The sequence below is a fragment of the Phocoena sinus genome, chromosome 4 (genome assembly GCF_008692025.1).
Source record: "Phocoena sinus isolate mPhoSin1 chromosome 4, mPhoSin1.pri, whole genome shotgun sequence".
Taxonomy (NCBI): Eukaryota; Metazoa; Chordata; class Mammalia; order Artiodactyla; family Phocoenidae; genus Phocoena; species Phocoena sinus.
The window spans coordinates 72,303,052-72,328,102 of record NC_045766.1 but is presented as its reverse complement, the minus strand read 5'-3'; the positions used below and the strand labels follow the sequence as shown (position 1 = coordinate 72,328,102).

Sequence of the window (25,051 nt, the reverse complement as noted above, 5' to 3'; positions counted from 1 at the left end):
GTGAGCTCAAAACTGAGACTACATCTCAGTTATCTTTGATCTCTAACATCTGACACATTGTATTCACAAAATAAATATTTCAGTGACTTAGGAAGGACATACTAAGAATATTTTCATTCTTCAACCATGTTGTTTTCCTGCTTCTAGTGTGAAATGTAAAAACCAGTTCTTTCTGGGAAGTGTAATTATGGATATTCTGTTTTTCTTTAAATTTTATTCTGGTTTGGGTTTCTTTGTAATGACCTTGTACTACTTTTATTATGAGAATAAAAGACACTTAAAACCAAACCTCCCGGGCTTCCCTGGTGGCGCAGTGGTTGAGAGTCCGCCTGCCGATGCAGGGGACGCGGGTTCGTGCCCCGCTCCGGGAGGATCCCACGTGCCGCGGAGCGGCTGGGCCCGTGAGCCATGGCCGCCGGGCCTGCGCGTCCGGAGCCTGTGCTCCGCGGCGGGAGAGGCCACAACAGTGAGAGGCCTGCGTGCCGCAGAAAAAAAAAAAAAAAACCAAACCTCCCGAACTTCCAGGTGTTCCCCATTGCCCAGCACCTGCAACTTTCTGGTCCCACTTAACAGTCTTATTTCCCCCTACTTGCTCCTATGTGCCCTTTTGTCTTATGAACTAGATCATTCTTATCGTTCCTGTTGCCTAGAATCCCATCTCCTGGGTCGGAGTATGATCTGTTGTAAATGGAGAAATGCTTGTAATAGGGATTGAGTAGTGAGAATTTAGACTAATGTCCTGCTGGTCTTATTTTGAATATACAGTAGTTAAGGTGAGGTGCTTGGATGAGTTTTATCAGTTGTGAGGATCGAGATAAATGGAGCATTTAATTATCTTAGCTTTCTAGAATAGTGATCTTAAAGAAGATAGAATAGTGAAAATATCTTCAAAATTTCCTGGGTCTACCCTAGCCTAAAAAAGGAAACAGGGCTTCCCTAGTGGCGCAGTGGTTGAGAATCTGCCTGCTAATGCAGGGGACACGGGTTCGAGCCCTAGTGTGGGAGGATCCCACATGCCGTGGAGCAACTAGGCCCGTGAGCCACAACTACTGAGTCTGCGCGTCTGGAGCCTGTGCTCCGCAGCAAGAGAGGCCACGATAGCGAGAGGCCCGCCCACAGCGATGAAGAGTGGCCCCCGCTTAACAACTAGAGAAAGCCCTCGCACAGAAAAGAAGACCCAACACAGCAAAAATTAATTAATTAATTAATAAACTCCTACCCCCAACATCTAAAAAAAAAGGAAACAAACTACTTGGCTCCGATGCCATCACAGATACACCTTTCATTGATTGATTTATTCATTCAACAATACTCATCTCTGAGACACATGAACTAGACACGGTGTTAGGTATTAATGATGTAATGGTCAACAGAATACTCACTGGATCCATGCTTGTGGAGTTTATAACGTAGTTAGGGTAGACAGACTTTTAAAAGCAAATCCAGTGTGATGAATGTTAAGACAGAATAAAAATAATGTGCCTGGGATGGGAGTGAGGAGGTATTAGAGAAGGTTTCCTGAGAAAGTGACCTTTAGGCCAATAATACTTGAAGTAGGTGTTTGACAGGTAGGGGTGGTGAACAGAAAGTAGGGCGACCCGTTCAATCCCAGTTTGTCCTGGGCTTTCCTGGGTTTAGCACTGAAAATCTTGTGTCCCAGTATAACTCCCCCAGTTCCAGGGAAACTGGATGATTGGTCACTGAACAGAAAGTTTTCCGGAAAGGTCGTGTGTGAAGGCCTGAGATGGCTATTAGAGAAACTGAAAGAATAGAGAAAACTTAAAGCCTGTTGAGGGAAGGTCTACAGAGAGATGAGTCTGGGAAATGAGGGGCCTGATCATGCATGCACTACTGGGCTTCATCTTAAGTATCCTACTTAAAGGCTTTAAGAAGGGGACTGAAGTGATAAAGTTTTATGTATTTTAAAGTGGCTCCCTGTGCTGTAAAGAATAGACTGGGAGAGACCGAGAGTGGATTTGGGGACAGTAAATAACAATTATTAGGCTACAGCAACTTAGAAGTTGAGGAAGCTATCTTGGGAAGAAGCATAGATAGTTTTGAGAATTAGGTTATTTTGATAGTATTATGAAATCCTGAAGCAAATGATTTTCAAAAATTGTTTTCCTCCAAGAATGCTAATTTCTTAAAAATGGGAAAACAAACCTTTTTACTTCCATATTTTTCCTGTCTTCCTCAACAGAGGCAGACCTTCCGTCTTTGCCTTTGCCTGTTTCCATGAGTCCCCGTTGCTTTCTCCACTACATCTGCCCCACCGTGGTTTCTTTCTTTTCCCTTAAATTTAAAAACATGAGATATAATTTGTATATGATAAAATCTACCCTCCCAAAGATGTACAATTAAGTGGGTTTTTGTTGTTGTTTCTCTATTCCCAAGGTTGTACAACCATCACCACTGTCTAATACCAGAATATTTACATTACTGCAAGGGGAAATCTTACACCCAATAACAGTCACTTATTTTACCCCGAATTGCACCCCCTTGCCCCAGGCAAGATCTATTTTCACAGATCTGTTTTCTGTCTATAAGTTTGTCTATTCTGGACATATAAGCAGATTCATACAATATGTAGTCTTTTATGATTGGTTTCATTTAGCACAAGGTTTTCAAGGTTCATCCATATTGTAGCATGTATGAGTACTTCATTCCTTTATATGGCTGAATAATATTCCATTTCATTTATATACATAGGAGTGGAATTGCTGAGTCATATAGTAACTCCATGTTTAATCTTTTGAGAAGCTGCCAGACTGTTTTACAGAGCAACTGCATCGTTTTGCAATCCTGCCAGCAGTATATGAGGATTCCAGTTTCTCTACATCCTCACTAATACTTGCTATTTTCTGTCTTTTGATTATAGCCATCCTAATGGTGTGAGATGGTATCTCATTGTGGTTTTGATTTGCATTTCTCTGATCACTGATGAAGTTGAGTATCTTTTCACGTGCTTATTGGCCATTTGTTTAACTTCATCTCCTTTGGGAAAGTATTTTATGTTCAGAATTGAGTATTTTAGATGAATGCTTCTTAGAAATTTTCTGTAATGGGCTAATAACTTTAGTACAATACCATAAAATGGAAATGAAAGAAAAATCAGGCAAAAATACAAGCCCCAATTGTTGTCAGAGTCAATGGCAAATCACTCTGTCAAATTGCTCTGAAAGTTTCTAAACACTTATTCTCAATTTTTGTATTTCATTCAGTACGGGTAATAGATAGCCAGTCCACATAACTCTCTTCCAGAGGTACTGCTTTAAATTACTAAAAGGCATTTGAAAAGTAGTTACCTTTTTCCATGTTTGAACTCAAGGCAGTTGCTTGATTCTTGAATTTTCTCACTTCCGGATATGGCTACCAATTCTAATTTGCTATTGAATTAATCCCACAGAGGGCTGGTTTTGAGGCTTGATGAAAATAAGCACTGCATACAGATTTCATATAAGCTGGTTATATTTTATTGGGACAAGCTAGAGGGTACATTTTTAGCAAAAGATAACAAGGCAAATTGGATTTGGGGCCAGTGAGGGTAGCCTCCCTCTGTCCTCCCAGTTTTTCTCGTAGGACCCTCAGTGTTGATGATAGTGTTCTTGTTGAAGGGGTTTCTGCTAGGTGTTCAGAAGCACAGAGTAGAAGCTTACCATAAAGCCTCTTATACTTCCAACAATGTCACCCTGAAATCCCAATATACTTATTTGTTTGTAAAGAAATAGTCACTTGGCTGTTATATCCTTATTCTGAACATAATTTTTTACCTCATTGTTCACATTTATACAAAAATAAGCATTAGTCATGCTCAGCCCCTTTTTGACCCTGCAGCCATGAACAGTCTGTGAGCATGAGCGTTCATTATCTCTTATCTTACAAGGTCTAGAAGGTCGAAGTCCACAGGCTGTTCTGACTTTGAAACCTTATAGTCTAGGAATACTGAGGAATACATTCTTATAGTATTCAAATTACTTATGCTTTTGGTGGTGAACATTCTGGAAAAAAAAAGTGGGTTATTAGAACATGTTTCTAGTGGCCTTAAACTAATGAAGGTGTAATAGAGTATTTATGAATCATTTGAAGTGTGATTTTAAACATTTGTTGGTGCTTCTGTGTTAAAGAGCATATGTTACACAGTGTCAGATTGATACAGAGAAGTATGAAAAGTGTTCCTTGGCAGCCAGGAGTTTATAATCTTGTAGAAAGAAGAAAAGTTAGAAGTTGGTTGACTGAAGTTCAAGGAAGTGTGTAAGTGTCAAATTAATAGATAGGACTGTATCACTCTGGGTCCAATCACGAGAGAGACCACACAATAATTTGAACATGGAAAGAATTATTGACTATAGCAGGAGAATGGAATAGTGAAGGATTAGCTAGTAGTAAAAGGTATATAGAACTCCAAAGACCATAGGAATAACAGAAATAAGGAGCAACTACTACCCCTAGGGCTCATATCTCAGCACCTAGGGAAGAGTCCTCCTTCCCTGAGAAGGGGAAGGTCCAGACCTTGTTGGACAGAGCATGGCTGTGGGTGACTGAATGACAGAGAAGTTGATGTGGTGCTGTATTGGTAGTATGTGCTGGACATCTGCTCCCTAGGGTGCTCGTAAAGTTGTTCACGGGGAGGTGTTAACTCCACTGCGAAACCTCCCAAGAAGAAAGTGTGAGGAAGCTGCTGGCTGCTGGGTATGCTGCTGGCCACCTTGCCCTATAGAAGCCTGGTGCTAGAGGAGCCTGTGAGCAAGGGCCCCAGAACCAGGAAGCAAAACAAAACTTTTCTACTACAATGTCTCTCCTGTGCCCTCTACTGATTAAGTTTAGCATCATGCCAACTGGCCAAAGAAAAATACTTGAAGATCCCAGATCTGTTTTCACAGTAGACAAAAAGGATGAATTTGGAATTGAAAGACACTAAATCAGAAATCAGCACGGTAATGGTAATAGTGCTGCAGGAGCTCAGAGATCCTATCAGGTTATGACAGTTAAGGAAGAAGTACTATTTGAAAGAGCCCTTGTAACATGAGTAGGGTTTTTTTTTTTTAATTGAAAATGACTTAGGGCTTCCCTGGTGGCACAGTGGTTAAGAACCCACCTGCCAATGCAGGGGACAGGGGTTTGAGCCCTGGTCCAGGAAGATCCCATATGCCACGGAGCAACAAGGCCCGAGCGCCACAACCATTGAAGCCCCCGCGCTTAGAGCCTGTGCTCCGCAACAAGAGAAGCCACCGCAATGAGAAGTCTGCGCAGTGCAACGAAGAGTAAGTAGTCCCCGCTCGCTGCAACTAGAGAAAGCCCACACACAGCAACAAAGACCCAATGCAACCAAAAATAAATAAATTTTAAAAAAAGAAAATGACTTACTGTTTTTCCTCATTAGAAAAATAGTACATGTTCATTTTATAAAAATTAGACAAGCATTTTTGTCTATAGTCTCTAGATAAAGAAGGGAAAAGCAGTCAGTTCTATTACCCATGAAGAGAACCATTGTTAATTGTTTGACAAAATATGGCTAGATAGTGGATATAGTAGGGAGGAAAAGCTTTTTATGATGGTGCTTGCTGCTACTTTTGTATCTTCGTTCACAGGAAGAAAAGTTGGCTTTGAAATATAATCTAAATTATATAAACTAGCATTTTGAGGAACTTTCTATCTTTGGCGTTAATGAGATTTATTTATGTAACTTCACATTTGTGAAAGAGACAAGTTTGTCAAATAGATAATTACTAGACATCACTTTTGTGCTCTTTAAGTGACCATTAGGAAGGTATTTTCTGTTGTAATCACACTGATGGAATGTTGTATCGTAGAAGTCCATTGTGCTTGTCTCCTCTTTGCTCAAAGATTTCCATATGAATCCTCCTCTTAGGAATAGGGTTCTAGCAGACTTAATCTGAGAAAACAAATTGAAAACTGAATCTTGCCCTTTTTGAGATACGGGGATTAATTCCCCCAGATAGCAAAGGCTGCAGGATTCTCATGAAAGAGGAAGACTTTATTTTTTTTTAATTTAATTTCTATTCTGTATTGGAGTATAGTTGATTCATAATGTTGTGTTAGTTTTGGGTGTACAGCAAAGTGATTCAGTTATACATAATATATCCATTCTGAAAGAGAAAGACTTTATAATACCATATCAGTGTTTATTGGCATTTATTTTTTAAAAGTTAGACAATAATTGTAGAGAATGAAACAAAGTTCTTGTGTATTAACCAATAACTGGCTCATGAATGATTAGGACATATAATGTTAGGCCTGTTTTCAGAGAAATATCCTATACTGCTAAATTCAGACTAGTTCCTGTTGACTTGTTGCCTTTTAACCAAGTTGGTACAAAGGTGAATTGTTTGCATTCCTGTTTTTGATAAAATTAGGAAAACATTAAAACTTTAGTGTAAGTTTAGTTTTCATGCCTTTTAGATACAGTAAGCACTCATCCTCTGACCATATATGAACAGTTCAGAACTGTCCAATTTGAACTTGTTGCAGTGATGGAAATGTTCTATATCTGTGCTATCCAATATGGCTAGTGTGACGAAGAAACTTTTATTTAAATTCACTTATATTTAAATAGCCATATGTGGCTTAGTATGGCCTACCCATGTTGGATAGCACAGCTTACAGAATGGTGTGTTCATAAGGAAAAAAGTTTTAAAGATAAATAATTTGAAGATGACTTTAAGAGCAAATTCCCATTCAGGTGAAAGCAAGAAGCAGCAGAACTTAGCAGAGCCTAGCAAGGCATAATTCTAGACAGGATGCTGACCTCAGTCTGAGGATTATCCTTTAATTTGTAGACCAAAGTGTGCAACTTAAAAAAATCCCATAGGAGCCGAGAGGGTAAAATAAATGAACTCTTTTTTCTCTACCTGGCAAATACTTGTTCATCTTTCAAGGAGCTCTCTGAAAAATCTGTTCTCACTTCTGGACCACCCAAGCTACTGCTCCCTGGTTCCCTAGGAAATGGTAACAAAGCTTCCCCGTAATCCCGGGTTCCATTTTGTTTCTCCACAAAACTTCTCGTACAGCTAGATTAATGAACTAGAACAAGGCCAAGTGTATTAAAGAGTATATTGATGCGAAGAAACAAACGTGAGCTCCTAGGTAACCATCTATAAGAGCCTTAAAATAAGAAAAATGGGTTAATAGAGATGATTTATTTTAAAATAAAATATATAAATTTCATTGAAAAAAATTTCCATTCAGGGTTGGTCTGTCTACATTCTAGCACTTCATTTTCTCAAACTATCTTAACTTGATACTTTTTGAAGAATTTTTTGTTTGTTTTTTTTTTTTTGGGGTTTTTTTGTGTGGTACGCGGGCCTCTCACCGTCGTGGCCTCTCCCGCTGCGGAGCACAGGCTCCGGACGCGCAGGCTCAGCGGCCGTGGCTCACGGGCGCAGTCGCTCCGTGGCATGTGGGATCTTCCCGGACCGGGGCACGAACCCGTGTCCCCTGCATCGGCAGGCGGACTCTCAACCACTGCGCCACCAGGGAAGCCCTTGAAGAATTTTTTACATCACTGAATTTTTTACAATCACTGATGTGATTACTAAAATTGGGTCAAGATCCATTTCTTCTTTTAAGGCATTTTTAAAAATGCATATCCCTTGGCGACATCTGTTTCTATAACTTATTCAACTACTCTCAGCTCGTTATAGTAAGCATTTGTTGAGCACATACAATGTGCCAAGCTCTGTACTATGTGCTGGGAGTACAAAAGCTAATAAGGCATAATTGCTGTCATTAGCAGTTTAGTCAAGTTGGGATTAAGGGAGAGGGAGGTAGGGGTAAAGGGAAACTTTTAAGTGTTCCCTTTTTTTAAAAAAACCTCTGTATGCAGTTTTTTTGTTTTTGTTTTTGTTTTTGTTTTGCGGTACGCGGGCCTCTCATTGTTGTGGCCTCTTCCCTTGCGGAGCACAGGCTCCGGACGCGCAGGCTCAGCAGCCGTGGCTCACGGGCCCAGCTGCTCCGCTGCATGTGGGATCTTCCCGGACCGGGGTACGAGCCCATGTCCCCTGCATCGGCAGGCGGACTCTCAACCACTGCGCCACCAGGGAAGCCCTGTATGCAGTTTGATACTGCTTAAGAATATTCTTTCTTTAAAAACTTGCCTCTCCTTTTAAAAACCATTTTTTTTTTAAAATCAAAGAGAGAGGTTTTTGTCTCCCTGTCTTCACCGGATTATTTTATTTCATATCCTCCCATAAGTGGAATGCAGCCTCAGAATTCTTCCTGTCACAGCATACGGATGACATGACAGCCAGCCACTCTGGGTCATTCAGAGTAGCTCTGTGAGGTAAAGCCTGCTTGCCATTTGTGACCTATAGATAGTACCTGGAGTATCATTCCCCCACTTTTTATGTATGGAAACTATCTGTCCTATGTCATTTATCAAGTCACAGTACGCTGTTTCACAGATCATTTTGAAATGATAGAAATAATTTCTTACCCCTCTGTACTCATGCATTTGTTCAACAGGTATTTATCGATTGCATTGCATTGCATGTGCTGGGTTCTGTTGAACCATGAGTGGGGAAGTGAGGCATGTCACTCGTGGACTGAGACGGGTATGAGCCCATATGCACCCTCAGTCTCTCATTTTGGTGTGGTGGCTTGCTGAGGGAGTGGAACTTTAAGATGGCAGCAGCCTAGATCCGTAAATCACCTTAAGAAGAACAAACTTCCTCAAGCTTAGTGTTCATTAGAAATTTTTGTTGTGTTAAACAATTGAGATTTTGGGATATGTTTGTTACCAGTGCATAGCCTAGCCCAGGCTAATTACAGGGTTGTTTTTAGTCTTTTGCTGTTATGACAGTGCTATTATGAATATTCTTATGTGCAAGAGTTTCTTGGATTTATATCCAGGAGTAAAATTGCTGAGTTGCACAATGTACAGTCAGTCAACTGTATAAGCTAATACCAAGTTGTTTTCTGAAGTAGTTTTACTGGTTTATACTCCTGCTAGCAGTGAATGAGAATTATCTTTGCTCTGCATCCTTGTTTTCAGTCAAGTGTCTTAATTTTTGCCAATCTAGGTGTTAGATGGTATCTACAAATGGCCTTAATTTACATTTCCATATGAGACTGGGCTTGTTCTCATGTGTTTATTCACTGTTTGTTGTCTTCTATGAAATGCCTGTTCTTGTCATTTGCTCATTTTTTTACTGGATTGTTTGCCTTTTGCATATTTCTTTGTAGGAATTCTTTATTTATTGTTGATGCAGTTTTTGTCAGTTACTTTTGTTGCAGTTATACCCTGGTTTGTGGCTTGTCTTTTTATTCTATGGTGTACAATGTAGTCATATTTATCAATCTTTTCCTTTAGAGTCATGTGTTGTATAAAGATATTCTTCTGTATACAGATATTCTCACATATAATCTTCTAAAAGTTAGAATTTTGCCTTTCACATTAAATCTTTAATTCATCTAAAATTTTTTTGGTATGATGCAAGGTAGGAATCTTTCTTCACCTGGATTCCCCAGAAAACAGAGCTTGAGGCTGAAGGCTTACATATCTTTACATTATTAGAAAGTATTTCCCCAGTGTAGGAAAAGGGGAGTGAAGTGGTAGCCAGAATGGCAGTGCAACTGATTGCTCAATCCCAGTGTATTGTCCCCCAGGAAGTTACACTATAAAGTCATTCACAGGATCATCCGACAGGATGAGAAAAATGATCTAAGGAGATGGAATCTATCTGTTTCATCACCATTCGTCATAGGTTCACTCCACAATTAACTCCCCTGCACTACCAGGTTGCATGTGTGTGGGTGCCACACTATCCCATGGCATTGTGTAGCTCAGAATGAAGAGGGGTGTTGTCATGTTGTGCCTGAATGAAAAAGTTGGCCACACCCAGTATAGAGCTGGTTGTTGGGATAGTAGCTTGAAAAGACAGGTAAAGCGAAATAAAAAGATTGGAAAAGTTGCATAAGTGGCATGGTATAGGATCCATTTTTTTTTAATAAAGACTTCATTTCACAGTGAGTGTTTCTACATTATTCTTCAGGAATATCTTTGCTATGCTCTTGCTCTTCCATATAGATTTTAGAATTAACTGTCCAGTTTTTCACAAAACTCCCTTGGATCTTTGATTAGGATTGCTTTGAATCTATAGATTAGTTTGAGGAAATGTGGCATTTGTACATTATTGAGTTTTTAAATTAGTGACCATTAGTATCTCACCGTTTATTTAGGTCTTAATGTCTTCCAGTACATTTTTCCTCTCTATAAAGATTCTAGGTCCACAGTTCCCAAACTGTGCCATGGTGTCCTGGAGTACCCCACTGAGCTTAAAGGCACCATGGGATGTTTATTTATTTATTTATTTTTGAACTTTATTTGGCTGTGTTGGGTCTTCTTGCCATGGGCTTTCTCTAGTTGGCAGCGAGTGGGGGCCACTGTTCTTTGCGATGCGCAGTCTTCTCATGGCGGTGGCTTCTCTTGTGGTGCACGGACTCTAGGCATGCAGGCTTCACTAGTTGTGGCATGCGGACTCAATAGTTGTGGCTCATGGGCTCTAGAGTGCAGGCTCAGTAGTTGTGGCTCACGGGCTTAGTTGCTCCGTGGCAAGTGGGATCTTCCTGGACCAGGGATCGAACCCGTGTCCCCTGGACTGGCAGGTGGATTCTTAACCACTGTGCCACCAGGGAATGGATGGATGTCCATTGGACACAATGTGAACTTCTAGCTCTAGGAAGTTCCACGTTTCAACATTAGATTGTGATACATTTGATAAAGTCTATCTTTGTGAAATGGTTGCTGAGATTAGAAGTATGAAAATCAATATGGAACAGGAAATGAGGGTGTGTGGGGTCCGAGGTTTCAGAGGTTGTGCATGCTTACCTAATGTACCTGAAAGAGAAAGAAAGAAAAGTTTTTTGTTTAATTCAATTGCTTTTTCCAGTAGTTACTAAGTTTTTAGGATGAGTGAATGATAAATACTAATGAAGTTGTTTGGACCTAACTACTAAACACTAAATGAAACTGTTAGGAATGTCTTTTGGCTTAGAGGTGCTATGAAATGATTACTGAGAATAGTATGGGCACCATGAACTAAGCAGGTTTGGAAATTTCTGTCCTAGGAACTTCAGACTTTTTAATGGTATTATAAATGGTATCTTCCCCCTCCCCCCATTTCATTTTCTGTTTAGTGTGCACAAATGCAGTTGAATTTTGTGTATTCCTCTTTATCCTGCAACTTTGCTAAATTTGTGTTTATCCTAATAATTCATCATAGTTTTGTTTGCATTTTGTAGACAGTCTTATTATTTGCAATTAATGACACTTGTTCTTGTTTAGCAAAATGCTGCAGGAAAAGGAATAAAGGGTAATAAAAAATTGTTAATTTACAAATGTACAAAACAAGATATGTTCAGAGAAATCTAACTTTTAACTCAGTCCCTTCCATTTTATTCTTCCCCTCCCAAAGCAACCATAAAAAAAATTATGGTTTATCCTTCCATTAAAAAAAGTAATAATAACCGCATGTGTGTGTGTGTGTGTGTGTGTTTTTGTGTTGATACACCTTTTTTTCTCCCCTTAGGTAAATGGTAGCATACCAGACATACATTTTTCCCTCATCTTACATTTTCATCAGTAGTATATCCTGAGATTACTCCATGGCAATGTATACAGTGGTTTCCTCCTTCATTTTTACAGCTTCATAATACTTTAGTGTGTGATATACCATAGTTAATTCAAGCAGTCCCCTATTTTTGGCCATTTGAGATGCTTCCTGTCTTTTGCTGTTATAGATAATACAACAATAACAGTCTAGTGTATATGTTTATTTGTATTGTATTTTTGTTGGTGTGTCTTTGGGATAGGTTGCTAGCAATGGGGTGTCTGGGTCTGTACTTTTTTTTTTTTTCCCGCTACACAGCTTGCAGGATCTTAGTTCCCCAACCAGGGGGTGAACCCAGGCCACGACAGTGAAGCGCAGAATTCTAACCACTGGGCCACCAGGGAAACACCCGCCGCCTGCCATGGGTCTGTTCTTTTTAGACACTATGTTTTATTGCTCTCCTATGAAATTAAAAGTCACAGATTATTTACTTTATCCTCTTTTCAGGGAAAAATCAATATAATGCCTTACTCTACTTCCCTAAATCAATTTTGGGAGGAAAATTAATATATAATGGAAAAAATAGAACTAACAGGAAAACTTTAATAAAATAATATTTCCATTTGTAAATACTTGATCACAGCAACTTTAAAAGTATGAAGTGATCATAGGCCTGTATCTAATACTCATAGGTTCAGTCACAGTGCAATCTCATGCAGGTGTGCTGCTTTGATGATTCAACAAGCATGAGTGCATTGCTTTCAGTGACATGATATTCCAAATGATGAATAAACTTCTTGGTAAAACTGAGCAAAACAAAGTGTAAGCTCTTCTTGATTTCATAGTGGTTACATACCTGGAGAATTCAGTGTGTGTTAAAACTGTGTAAAAAGTATCTTTTATGTATAAAATAGAACTGTGCTCTAGGTTCGGGTAATTTTATATATATGTCTTTTTAGTTATAAATCAGAGCATGGTGGAACGTTCAAGAGTTGTGAAGACTTGTTGGCACATTGCAGAATATTGGTATTAGTGACCTCTGCTCACTACTGATAGAACCCCTTTTCATTCCTGTTAGTGTTTATTTGTGATTTCTTTGTTCCTTGGTTAATTTTGCCAGAGGTATCATTAGTTTTGTCTAAGACTCAACTTTTTAGCTTTATTGATCTTCTCTATTGTATGATAGCCTTACATTCAGCAGTTTCTGCTTTTATCTTAAATTATTATTTTTCTTCCTACTTTCTTTGGGTTTATTTTGCTATTTTTTTTTTTGTTGTTTTGCTTCTTAGGTTGGATGCTTAAGTCATTAATTTTTGGTTCTTTTTTAAAGTAAAAATTCAGAACTGTAGGTGTCATTAAGTGCTTTAATCACATCTTGCGAGGCTGTTTTGTGTGTGCAGTAAAATATACATAACATAAAATTTACCATTCTTTTAGGTGTGTAGTTCATTGGCATTAAGTACACTCACAGTGTTGAGCAACTCCTACCATTATCCATTTCCAACACTTTTTCATCATCCCAAATACAAACTCTACCAATTAAACAATAACTCCCTATTTCACAAACCCCCCACCCCAGGCCCTGGTGACCTCTATTCTACTTTATGTCTCTATTGAATTTGACCACTCTGGATACCTCATATATGTGGAATTATACAGTATTTGTCCTTTTGTCTGGCTTATTTTACTTAATGTTTTCATAGTTCATCCTTGTTAGAGCATGTATCAAATTTCATCTCTTTTTAAAGGGAAATAATACTCTACAGTATATATACACCACATTTTGTTTATCCTAATCCTGCAAATTTTGATATAGTTTTTCATTCTCATTCAATTCTAAGTATTTTCTCATTTCCATTATGATATCTTTTTTTTTTAACCATAAGTTTTTAAGAGGTGTTTTATATTTACAAACTCATGGAGTTTTTTCCTAGTTACCTTTTTGTTATTGATTTCCAACTTAATTGATTTTGGTTAAAAGTATATAGTGATTCCAATCTTCTGGAAATTTTCTTTCTCTCAAAATGTATTTATTTTAACCATATTCTTGAAAGATAGTTTTGTTAAATCTGCAATTTGTGTTGGCCGCTTTTTCTCTCAATACATGAGGATATTCCAGTGTCTTGTTGCTTTCATTGCTATTATCAGAAAGTAAGCTGACAGTCCAACTGCCACTTCTGTGAGGTTTATCCTTTTTTCTCCTTTGATATTAAGAACTTTATCTTAATTTCACTATGTTTTGTCTTCACTTTGATGTGCATAGATTACATTTTATCCTGCTTTTGATTCATTAGGTTTCTTCAACTTACAGATTTGTGTCCTTCATCGGCCTTAGAAATTTCTCACCCCCAATTTATCTGGTGAGTGAGTCCCTCATTCATTCTGTCATCTCCTTCTGGAACTCCAAATAGATATATCTTAGACCATCTAGCCTACTCATTTTACTTTTCTTTTATATTTTCTATCTCTTTGTCTTTTGTGCTGCATTCTAGGTACTTTCTTTGTATATATCTTCCCGTTCATTAACTCTCTCTTTTACTGAGTCCATGCTGCTCTTTACTTCAAATGTCAATTTTTAATTTTCAGGTATTATGTTTTTTCTTACTGAAAGTTCTGTATGGTTGTTTTTCACATTTGCTTTTTTCTGCTTTCATATTTGAGCTTCTGGTACATGTTCTGTGTCAGATTATTTCACATCTGTTTCACCAGTCTGTTTTGGTTAGTTCTCAGTCACAGTGTGTTGGTTTTTTTTCCCTATGAGCTGCTCCTTTTCATTAGAATTTGATCTTTGGGTATATTTTGAGACCTGTGTTGAAGTGGTTTTCTCCCAAGGAGGCTTTATATTTGATTCTGTCATTCACTAGGGAGTGCTACCAACACGGCCACATTCAATTAAACCTGTTTGGGATGTGGGGGGACCTCATGGGTGGCATGAATTCAGACCACAAGCGTGCATTTTGTTGTTAGGATTTCTCAGGGATTCCCCATTGCCTGCACTTCTGTTGTTATTACTGGGCTCAAAATGCTTAAGGTTTTCTCATTCCCTTCTGTGCAAAGGGATTTATTCCTGATTTACTCTTATATAGATTATAGCTAGCCTTCTGTGGGAGGGACTCCAATTTTGGCAGACTCTGGGTTTTATCATCTGTCCCCTGTGGCAGCCATCATAGTAGAACTTTAGTCAGAAGTCCCTTGAGAATACCTGGATTAGTAAATTGCTTACTCTCTTGTTCCTGATTTCACTTTGCTTTGCACCATATGGAAACATCCCTTTCCTCTTAACTAGCTTATCCATGCATATTTAAAGATTTGTTGCATTATCCAATCCTTTATTTATTTGAGTTTGAAGCAAAGTTTCTTTTTATTTTCCTTTATTCTTTACCAGTGCCCCAGTTGTTTTCTACTTTGCTATTGATAGACTTTGCTACGGATAGGCTTTGCTACTGATAGACCTGATGTTACGGCCATTGCCACCAAATGAAAACACTCCTTTCTTACTGATTTGTGAACTTCCCTTTCATAGTGTGTGTTGTCCATCCACTTAAGGTGATTTGGGATATTTTCATTAATGCTTTTGCTCTCAAAGGCATTTGAGGCTTTTTTGGAGAGACTCAGGGTCAGTGATGTTGGGACTCTTAGAGCTGATTGAGAGATTGTTTGATGTCTTATAGTGTTGTATTACTATATTCATAAGGTACTAAAAAATTAAGGTTTGTTTGGTATTTATATAAAATGTAAGTAAAAAATATAAAGCAAAATTGTGCTTTTAAAATCATGTTTTTCAGTAGTATGTGGTTTGTACTTGGAGTACCATAGATGATCTGAGTGAATTATAATAAATTTAGTAATTTCTCCTAGTTGGACTGACTGGTTCCAGACACCACTCCTTTTTTCATTTCTGTTGTGTATTTAGCTTCCCCTCATCTTCTTCAGTAGACAATTGAGGAATTGTTTGTCTTTGAGTTGTGTCACAATTAAACAATGGTCTTGTTAGAAGAGTACAGTGTGTTTTGGGCATGCTTTTTGTTTCGCCTACTTGTTTTTCACTGAAAAGTAGCAAAAAGTGAAAGGTTTTGGAGAGAGGCATTCCTTATCATTTTGCCCTTTTTTATAAAACATTTTTATGTAATGGTGGAGCAAAACATTGGTAAATCAGTATTTTATAATGAATTGTTTTTATATTCTTTGTTGTTTCTGCTAAAATATAAGATGTAAAGAACCTTATCACATCTTCACTTGGTGCTTCTTAGCCATTTGACACTGTCAGTAGAAGCAATAAAGAAAAAAATACACTGCCTTATGGAAAAGTTGAAGACTAAGGCTATGAATTGGCTATTAGGGGAAAAGTATAAATCTTTCCAAAGATATTTTTGTTAATATAGGGTAGTTTATATGTTGTCTAGTGAAATGCTGTTTGATACAAGAAAGTTGAGGAAAAACAATATTTCATCTGGGTACAGAGTGTACTACTGTAAGTCAGTACACATTATTGTCTGATACATGGAAGGATTTGTGTTAAAGGAAATAGTAATATGGTATAATAGTAGTAGTAGTATAATCCCTGCTTTTTAAAAAATTTTTTATTTTATATTGGAGTATAGTTGATTTACAGTGTTGTGTTAATTTCAGGTATATAGCAAAGTGATACAGTTATATGTATACATATATCCATTCTTTTTCAGATTCTTTAACCATATGAGTTATTACAGACTATTGAGTAAAGTTCCCTGTGCTATACATTAGATCTTTGTTCATTATCTATTTTTATATAGTAGTGTGTATATGTTAATCCTAAACTCTTAATTTATCCCTCTTCCTCACCTTTCCCCATTGGTAACCATAAGTTTGTTTTCTGTTTCTGTGAGTCTGTTTCTGTTTTGTAAAAAAGTTCATTTGTATTATTTTTTAGATTCAAATATAAGTGATACCATATGATATTTGTCTTTCTCTGTCTGACTTACTTCACTTAGTAATGATAATCTCCGGGTCCACCCATGTTGCTGCAAATGGCATTATTTCATTCCTTTCAATGGCTGAGTAATATTCCATTGTATACATGTACCACATTTTCTTTATTCATCCGTTGATGGACATTTAGGTTGCTTCCCTTTCTTGGCTACAGTAAACAGTGCTGCAATGAACATTGGGGTATATGTATCCTTTTGAACCATGGTTTTCTCCAGATATATGCCCAGGAGTGGGATTCCTGGATCATATGGTAGTTCTATTTTTAGTTGTTTAAGGGACCTCCATACTGTTCTCCATACTGGCTGTACCATTTACATTCCCACTAACAGTGTATGAGGGTTCCCTTTTCTCCACACCGTCTCCAGCACTTATTGCTTGTAGGCCTTTTGATCATGGCCATTCTGACTGGTGTGAGGTGATACTTCATTGTAATTTTGATTTGCATTTTTCTAATAATTAGCCATGTTGAGCATCTTTTTTTCTTTTTTAATATTTATTTATTTATTTGACTGCATTGGGTCTTATTTGAGGCACATGGGATCTTCGTTGCCACTTGTGGGATCTTTAGTTGAGGCATGTGGGATCTAGTTCCCCAAACTGGGTTAGAACCTGGGCCCCCTGCATTGGGAGCTTGGAGTCTTAGCCACTGGACCACCAGGGAAGTCCCTTGAGCATCTTTTCATGTGCCTCTTGATCATCTGTACATCTTCTTTGGAGAACTGTCTATTTAGATCTGCCTTTTTTTTCTTTTTCTTTTGGCAGTGCCATGCGGCTTGCAGGATCTTAGTTCCCCAACCAGGGATCAAACCTGTGCCCCCTGCAATGGAAGTGCAGAGTCCTAACCACAGGACTGCCAGGGAATTCCTCTGCCCATTTTTTGATTGGGTTGTTTGTTTTTTTAGATATTGAGCTGCATGGGCTGTTTATACATTTAGGAGATGAAACCCTTGTCAGTTGCGTCATTTGCAAATATTTTCTCCCATCTGTAGGTTGTCTTTGTGTTTTGTTTATGGTTTCCTTTGCTGTGCAAAAGCTTTTAAATTTAATTAGGTCCCATTTGTTTATTTTTGCTTTTATTTTCATTACTCTAGGAGGTGGATCCAAAAGATACTACTGCAATTTATGTGGAAGAGTGTTCTGCCTATGTTTTCCTCTAAGAGTTCTATAGTACCTGGTCTTACATTTAGGTCTTAATCCATTTTGAGTGTATTTTTGTGTATTGTGTTTGAGAATGTTCTAATTTCATTCTTTTACATGTAGCTGTCCAGTTTTCCCAGCACCACTTATTGAAGAGACTGTATAATCCCTGCTTTTGAATTGCTTGAAGTCTTGGGCAGGAACACTTAAAATAATAATTAATGATGCACAGTTGTAATTCATTGCCAAAGAATGGTCTGATATGTTAATATAATTAGAAAAATATGAGATGAAGCGTTGTTAGTAAACTTGGATTCTGGTTTAGTTCTGTTAATAATTAGATTTGTGTGACTTCAGGCAAACTGCTTACATTTTGGTGAGTCAGATTCTTCACAAATAAAATAAGGAAGATGGACCAAATGAATTCCATTCCAACTTCAATACTCTCTGGATTTATATTCCTGTGTAACTTGCATTCAGAGGATGTGAGGGGTCTTTTTGAACAGGGACAGACAGGCATGACCTTACATAGGAAATAATTTTTACTGAGCATTTGGTTGGGTAGAGAAAAGGATAAAGAAAATTTAAGAATGGAGAAATGTATACCCAAAGATGATTTAGGCCAGGAGAGTCTTTGGTATATTGGGGAACATGAAGTATAGTATTTATGTGCACTCATGTGAGATCAGATTGATTTGGTAGTAAATGGCCCTAAATGGCAGTACCTGCTGAGGAATGTATAGCCAGGGAGAGTGTTATCATGTGTTATTTTTAGTCAACCAATTTTAACTTCTTTCTCTAAACAAAAGCTGAATGTATAGAGACTCTTTGGGAAGCTAGTTAGGGCTTCTTCTAACCTCTTCCTCTGAATAGCAGCTGAAGACAGATTCATTAGAGAAATCGTGAGATGAAGGGATCAAGTCCTCAGCTTAGCTAGTGGCAGAGTCATCAGTGTTTTATCAAGGGTCATGCTTTTATTTACTACCATCTAATCACTTATGAGGCATATTACTTAGAATTATTGCCGTAATATTTGTCATTTTGAGTAATCTCATTAGGGACATCTGTGACCTATAAAATTTAGATTTTGTTTAGACATGTGTTGCCTAATAGGGTACGTCGTGTTAATTGGGATTTCCTTGAGACATAGCTGGTTTAACTTTATAATGTAGATAAAGAAGAAAGTTCTGAAACAAATAACGTATTAGTTCCTCTTTAGTTTTATTGGACTGAATTTGTGCAGAAAACTTTAAAAATTACTGCACAGTATATTAAAATAAAGCAGTAAAGAAAATTTTTTGAATAACCAGAGTATAAGGAAAGGCTGTGTTCTGAAAGTTGCCTTGTTAGTGTTGTTTGCTTTAGAATTTGGTGGTGGTATTTTTCATATAAATGACAGTCTCTTTGGCTGACATCTTTCTGGGTTTTGTTACAAAAAACACTGTAGTAATTATTATGACATATGTATAGATTTTGAACCATTTTCAAGATTTGATTAGGTTTTTGTGCCCCAGCTTGGAAATCTAGCCATTGATTACCCTTTACCTTTTCCTATGTCAAAAATGTGTTCTGTAGCGTATAGGAGGAAATAAATAATGGGTCTTCTGCTGCCTAGTAGCACATCAGAAAGAATTGGGACTATGAGGGTGAAGTATGGAGCTGGGGTAAACTCTAAAGCAGCAGTTCTCAAAGAGTGGTCTGTGGTACCCTTGGGGTCTGTGAGTCAAAACCTATTTTTCATAATAATACTAAGGTGTTCTTTGCCTTTTTACACTGTGTTGACATTTGCATTGATGATGCAAAAGCAGTGGTGGGTAAAACTGACTGTACTTTAATACAACTCATTCAAGGCAATAGCTATGTGCTTGTAGTTTTTTTTTAAAAGCCAGTTTCACTTAAGAATGTACTTGAAACAATAAAATTACTAATCTTATTATATCTCTACTTTTGAGTTTACTTTTAAAGTATTTTGTATAGCAAAATGGGAAGTACTCATAAGGTACTTATGAAGTATGAAATGGTTGTCTTACAGAAAACCACTTATATGATTGAGCTTAAAAAGGCCCCATTTCCTGGAACACCATTTTTATTTGAAAGAACGACTGGCCCACTGAACAACTCTGGTTGTTCAGACTTAGGTATTTGGCAGACATTTTCTCGAAAATGAATGAAGTGACAGAATTTGTTGTTAATTGATAAAATTTAAAATTTCAAATGAAAATTAGAGTTTTAGAAAACTTGTATTCACTTTCTTGAATTTGACAGGTTCCCAATACCTAGACTTTTCTGATGAGATCAGTGGTGATATTAATGAACGTGATTTTATTTTTATTGTATAATGAAGTGTCAACATTGGAATATCTTAATAATTGAGTGAGCCAATACTTTCCAGATAATCAATTCATGACATTACAAAATTCATTCATGGGTAAAAGATCCATTCAAAGTGCAAGAGAATTCAATGGCTTTAATGTAACAGAGTACAAAAAATTTATTGCTGTGGTTTCAGAGTCCATAGGTAACCGTATGAAGGTTGAGTTTGGTGTAGTATCAAAGAAGAATATCCACAATTATCTGAAAGCTATTAAGATACTCCCTTTTCCAGCTACATATCTGTGTAAGACCAGATTTTCTTCATATACTTCAACCAAAACATAACACAATAAATTGAATACAGAAGCAGATATGAGAATCCAACTGTCTTCTACTAAGCCAGACATTTAAAAGATTTGCAGAAAAGTAAACTAATGCCACTCTTGTCACTATATTCTGTTTTGGAAAATTTTTTTTTTCATAAAAATGTTATTTATGAATAACATTGTAATGTAAGGGGTTTAATGAAGTAAATACTTTAAGTAGCTCATTTTAATTTCTTATAGTGAATATAGATAGAATGCACATAAACAAAAATTGAGATGCTCAGTAATTTTTAAGAGTGTGAAGTGGTCTTGAGGCCAAAATGTTTTGAGAACTGCTGCTTTGAAGAAACAAAGTGGCTTTTAATATGCATGTGTTGAGAACAAATGTTGATAAAGGGCATAACCTAACTTAAATATGTATGTGCTGGTCTTTCCCAGTAGATTATGAACTCTTGGAGAAGAATTAAGTCCTCTTTTCTTTCTCCAACTTCTAGCATAGAATCTTATAAATAATAATATCATGATAGTAATAGTAGCAGCCTTCAGTTATTAACTCATTTAATCTTTATGAGGTACATATTATTAATTCCTATTTTAAATTGAGATGTAATTCACATAGCTGAAATTTACCATTTTAAAGTGTACAGTTCAGTGGTTTTAATATATTCACAAGGTTGTGCAACTGTTACCAATGTCTAATTCCAGAATATTTTCATTCCCCCAAAGTCACGTCCCATTCCCCTCACTGTCTAGCAACCACTGATCTACTCTCTGTCTCTGTGGATTTGACTGTTCTAGACATTTCATGTAAGTGGAATCTTATAATTTGTGGTCTTTTTGTGTCAGACTTTTTTCACTTATGTTTTCAAGGTTTATTTCATGTTGTAGCATGTATCAGTACTTGACTCCTTTTTGTGGCCAAACAGTGTTCCATTGTATAGATATGACATATTTTGTCCATCCGTTGATATTTTGGTTGTTTTCCTCTTTGGGCTATCACGAATGATGCTGCTGTGAACATTCATATGCAAGTTTTTGTACGGACATGTGTTTTCAACTCTCTTAGGCATATACTGGAAGTGAAGTCGCTAGGGTCGTATGGTAGGTTACTCTATATTTAACTTTTTGAGGAATTTATTCCTTTTTTAATAGAGTTTTTTTTTTTTTTTTTTTTTTTTTTTTTTGCGGTACGCGGGCTTCTCACTGTTGTGGCCTCTCCCGTTGCGGAGCACAGGCTCCGGACTCACAGGCTCAGCGGCTATGGCTCACGGGCCCAGCCGCTCCACGACATGTGGGATCTTTCTGGACTGGGGCACGAACCCGTGTCCCCTGCAGTGGCAGGCGGACTCTCTACCACTGCGCCACCAGGGAAGCCCCTAGAGTTCTTATTTTTGAATAATTTTAGACTTACAGAGAAGTTACAAAGATAGTAGATTTCCTGTATAACTATCACCCATCTTCCCCTAATATTAACATTACATAAACCATAAAATGTATCTCAAAGCAAAGACGCCAACACTAGTACATTATTATTAACTAAATTCTAGATTTTTATTTGGATTTCACCTATTTTTCCACCAATGTCTTCTTTTCAATTCCAGGATACCACATTGTCATGTCTCCTTAGCCTTTTCTGTTCTATAATAATTTCTCAATCCGTCTTTGTTTTTCATGTCCTTAACGGTTTTGAGAAGTGTTGGTCAGGAATTTTGTAGGATGTCGCTCAGTTTGGGTTTATCTGATTTTTCCCCCCATGACTAGATATGGGTTTGGGGAAGAATGCCACAGAGGTAGATTGTGCTCCTCAACACATTACGTCAGGAGATTAATGATGTCACTGTGACTTATCACTAGTGATGTTAACCTTGATCACTTGGTTAATGCCAGATTTTTCCATTGCGGTGTTATTTTCCCCTTTCCATATTCTTTTCTTTGGAAATGAGTCACGAAGTCTAGCCTACAATCAAATGGGGAGAGAAGTTAAGTTCCAACTCCTAGAAGGGAATGTATCTACATATATATTATTTGGAATTCTTTTGTAAGGAAGATTTGTCCCCCGACCCCATTTTATTTATTCAGTTTTTTTGTATCGATATGAATTATGTATATTTATTTTATACTTTGGATTATATACTACTTTATTAATTTTATTGCTCAAATCATTCCAGTATTGGCTTTTGGGAACTCTTTCCTGTGTCCTTTTGACATGCTCTCATCCTTTATAAGTACTTCCTTATCTTCTGACACTATAAGACACTATAGACTCATCTTGTATTTTCCCTGTCCAGGCCTAGAACCAGCCATTTCTCTAAGAAACTCTGAGGCACAGTTTAGTCCTGAGGTCACACACTTAAGTAAATGATGGAACTAGGATTCCAACCAAAGCAATCTGATTCCACAACCCAGTACTGGACAACATGCAGCTGAAGGTGCATTGCCAATTTCCAGTTATGTTCCATTTATGAGCCAGCCTTAAGGATAGAATTTGTAGTCAGTTTACATTAAATAATTATTGTGCCCTGTTTTATATTGATCTTTTTTTAACCACAGCTATGCTGATTATAATCAAGTTTAAGAATTACTTATTGGGGACTTCCCTGGTGGTCCAGTGGTTAAGACTCTGCCCTTCCGATGCAGGGGGCATGGGTTCGATCCCTGGTTTGGGGAAGTAGGATCCCACATGCCATGCGGCGCGGCCAAAAAACAAAAAATAAAATAAATTAATTAAAAAAAAAAAATTACTTATTAAAAAAAAATAACTTATTAATCACAGATAACCACTGTTAATGTTTTGGTGCATTTCCTTCTGTAAATGCATGCAAATGTATTTTGGAATTTTGTTACCCTGATTTTTAAATAGGAGCAATTCACAGTGTAATCAAAATCTAAACGTGTAGTTTCTATATTGTAACTGGTGATTAAGATAAAAGTGAGCTACTCTAGGGTTCATCTGTTTTGCCTTAATGTTTGGTCACATAAAAGCTAAATATCTGTCTTGATTTTATCAATTCATCAAGTAATCCACATGATGTGACCAGCTGGTTTGGAAGAATCATCTGACTGTATGTTGTTCACACCACCTTCTTAGATCCCACCCCCATTTCTTCCTTTGAGCACCAGTAGTTTAATTTCACTTCAGGCAGTCTTTCTCATACACAGTTATAGATCTTTTCTTTCTCTCTTCTCCAGCTCGTTACCTCCAGAAATGTTTATTTTTCCCTTTACCTTCTTTCATTCTTCCTCTTGTAGGCTGAAAAGTAACTGTCATATGACATATAAATTATACAGTAGTGCTTTGACATACCTCTATCAAGGGAAACAAAAGCTGTAAGATTTGGCGTGGAATTAGGTATTCTTCATCCCTCAGTTTTTTTCAAATTATACCTACTATTCTTCAGGTACTAGCATTCAGACTAAATAAAAATCTTTTAAATTATTATTAATTTTATCTAAAAACAGTTGCATTCTTTTCATTGTACATATACAAAATTTTGTTCGCTTACATGTATTAAATAATGTTACAATCAAATCAGGATCTAATTATCAATCAAAATCTTGTTTAGTGAGGTATTATTTCCTAACATATATACTTTTGTATCAGAGCTCATCTATAAGTTAGACATCCCTTCTCCTTCACTGCTGATTTTAAATGTGTGTAATCTACTTTGTTTTAAAGACATAAAATAGATGTGTATACATATATGTAAACAAGGTTGACATTTCTGCTGAATTAGCCATGTGGATAAGGAGGGTAACTTGACAGCCTGGACAGGGCATCACGGGATGACAGAACCTTGGGATTTGGCCAAACTCTGGATTTACTTTTGTCAGTGTTCCCAGACTTGAAGGGACTAACATATGTAGTTAGATGGTCAGATTTTTAGAGAAACCAAATATTGTATCAGTGGCACGTTCCTATCCTTTACGAAAGTTTATATTGAGGTTAAGTTGTAATGACAAAGCTAGCAAGCCTGGAATCAGTTTGGAGGCTATTGGTTGATATTTTTAGTAGCAAGCATCCTATCTCTGCTCTAGAAGTAGACCTATCAGAGACATATATCCTATTATTGGCTGGTCAGGACATAGTCTTCCTCTTCAAATTATTATTTTTTTAAGACTCTATGTTGTCTGTTCATTGGAACATTTACTCTTAGAACCAGTTGAACAGGTGATATACTCTGATATGTTAGTGTCATCTTGCTTCCCCCAAATTATCATAGTCCTCTTAATGGGATATGACTTTTCAAAGGTTCCCTCAGCTAGCCATTTACCAACTTTGTTAGGGGAGATTGCCTATATTGCAACTAATTTCATCTCTTAAGTTTTACAGCTTTAAATGGGTAACATTTTCTAATTTGAAGTTGGGGAGGTAATTAATACTGTTTTGTGCCTGTACATACTATTTTTTACCTTGTTGTTAACTGTATGTTTTTGCCTTTCTGTTTCAGGCCATATCATAATTCTGAATCATGTCTGATAACGGAGAACTGGAAGACAAGCCTCCAGCACCCCCTGTGCGAATGAGCAGTACCATTTTTAGCACTGGAGGCAAAGACCCTTTGTCAGCCAATCACAGTTTAAAACCTTTGCCCTCTGTTCCAGAGGAAAAAAAGCCCAGGAATAAAATCATCTCTATATTCTCAAGCACAGAGAAAGGTAAATAGCTACTGTGATTTCAAGAGTCACAGCTATTATTTTATGTTATTGGTTTTGATATCTTTTTAATTAAAGTATAATAAG

At 37.2% G+C, this 25,051-nt stretch overlaps 1 protein-coding gene across 3 annotated transcripts in view; it reads left to right on the top strand.

The window, feature by feature from the left end:
• The window catches only part of PAK2 (p21 (RAC1) activated kinase 2), a 95,523-nt gene that overhangs the window by 23,408 nt on the left and 47,064 nt on the right, over positions 1 to 25,051 (top strand). For all 3 annotated transcript variants that reach the window (XR_004349722.1, XM_032630796.1, XM_032630795.1), the window contains one exon: positions 24,760 to 24,967. Coding sequence is in view for 2 of the 3 variants with exons in the window: in XM_032630796.1 (XP_032486687.1) it covers positions 24,781 to 24,967 (187 nt within the window). In the remaining variant the exon portion in view is untranslated. The remainder of the gene's footprint in view (positions 1 to 24,759; positions 24,968 to 25,051) is intronic.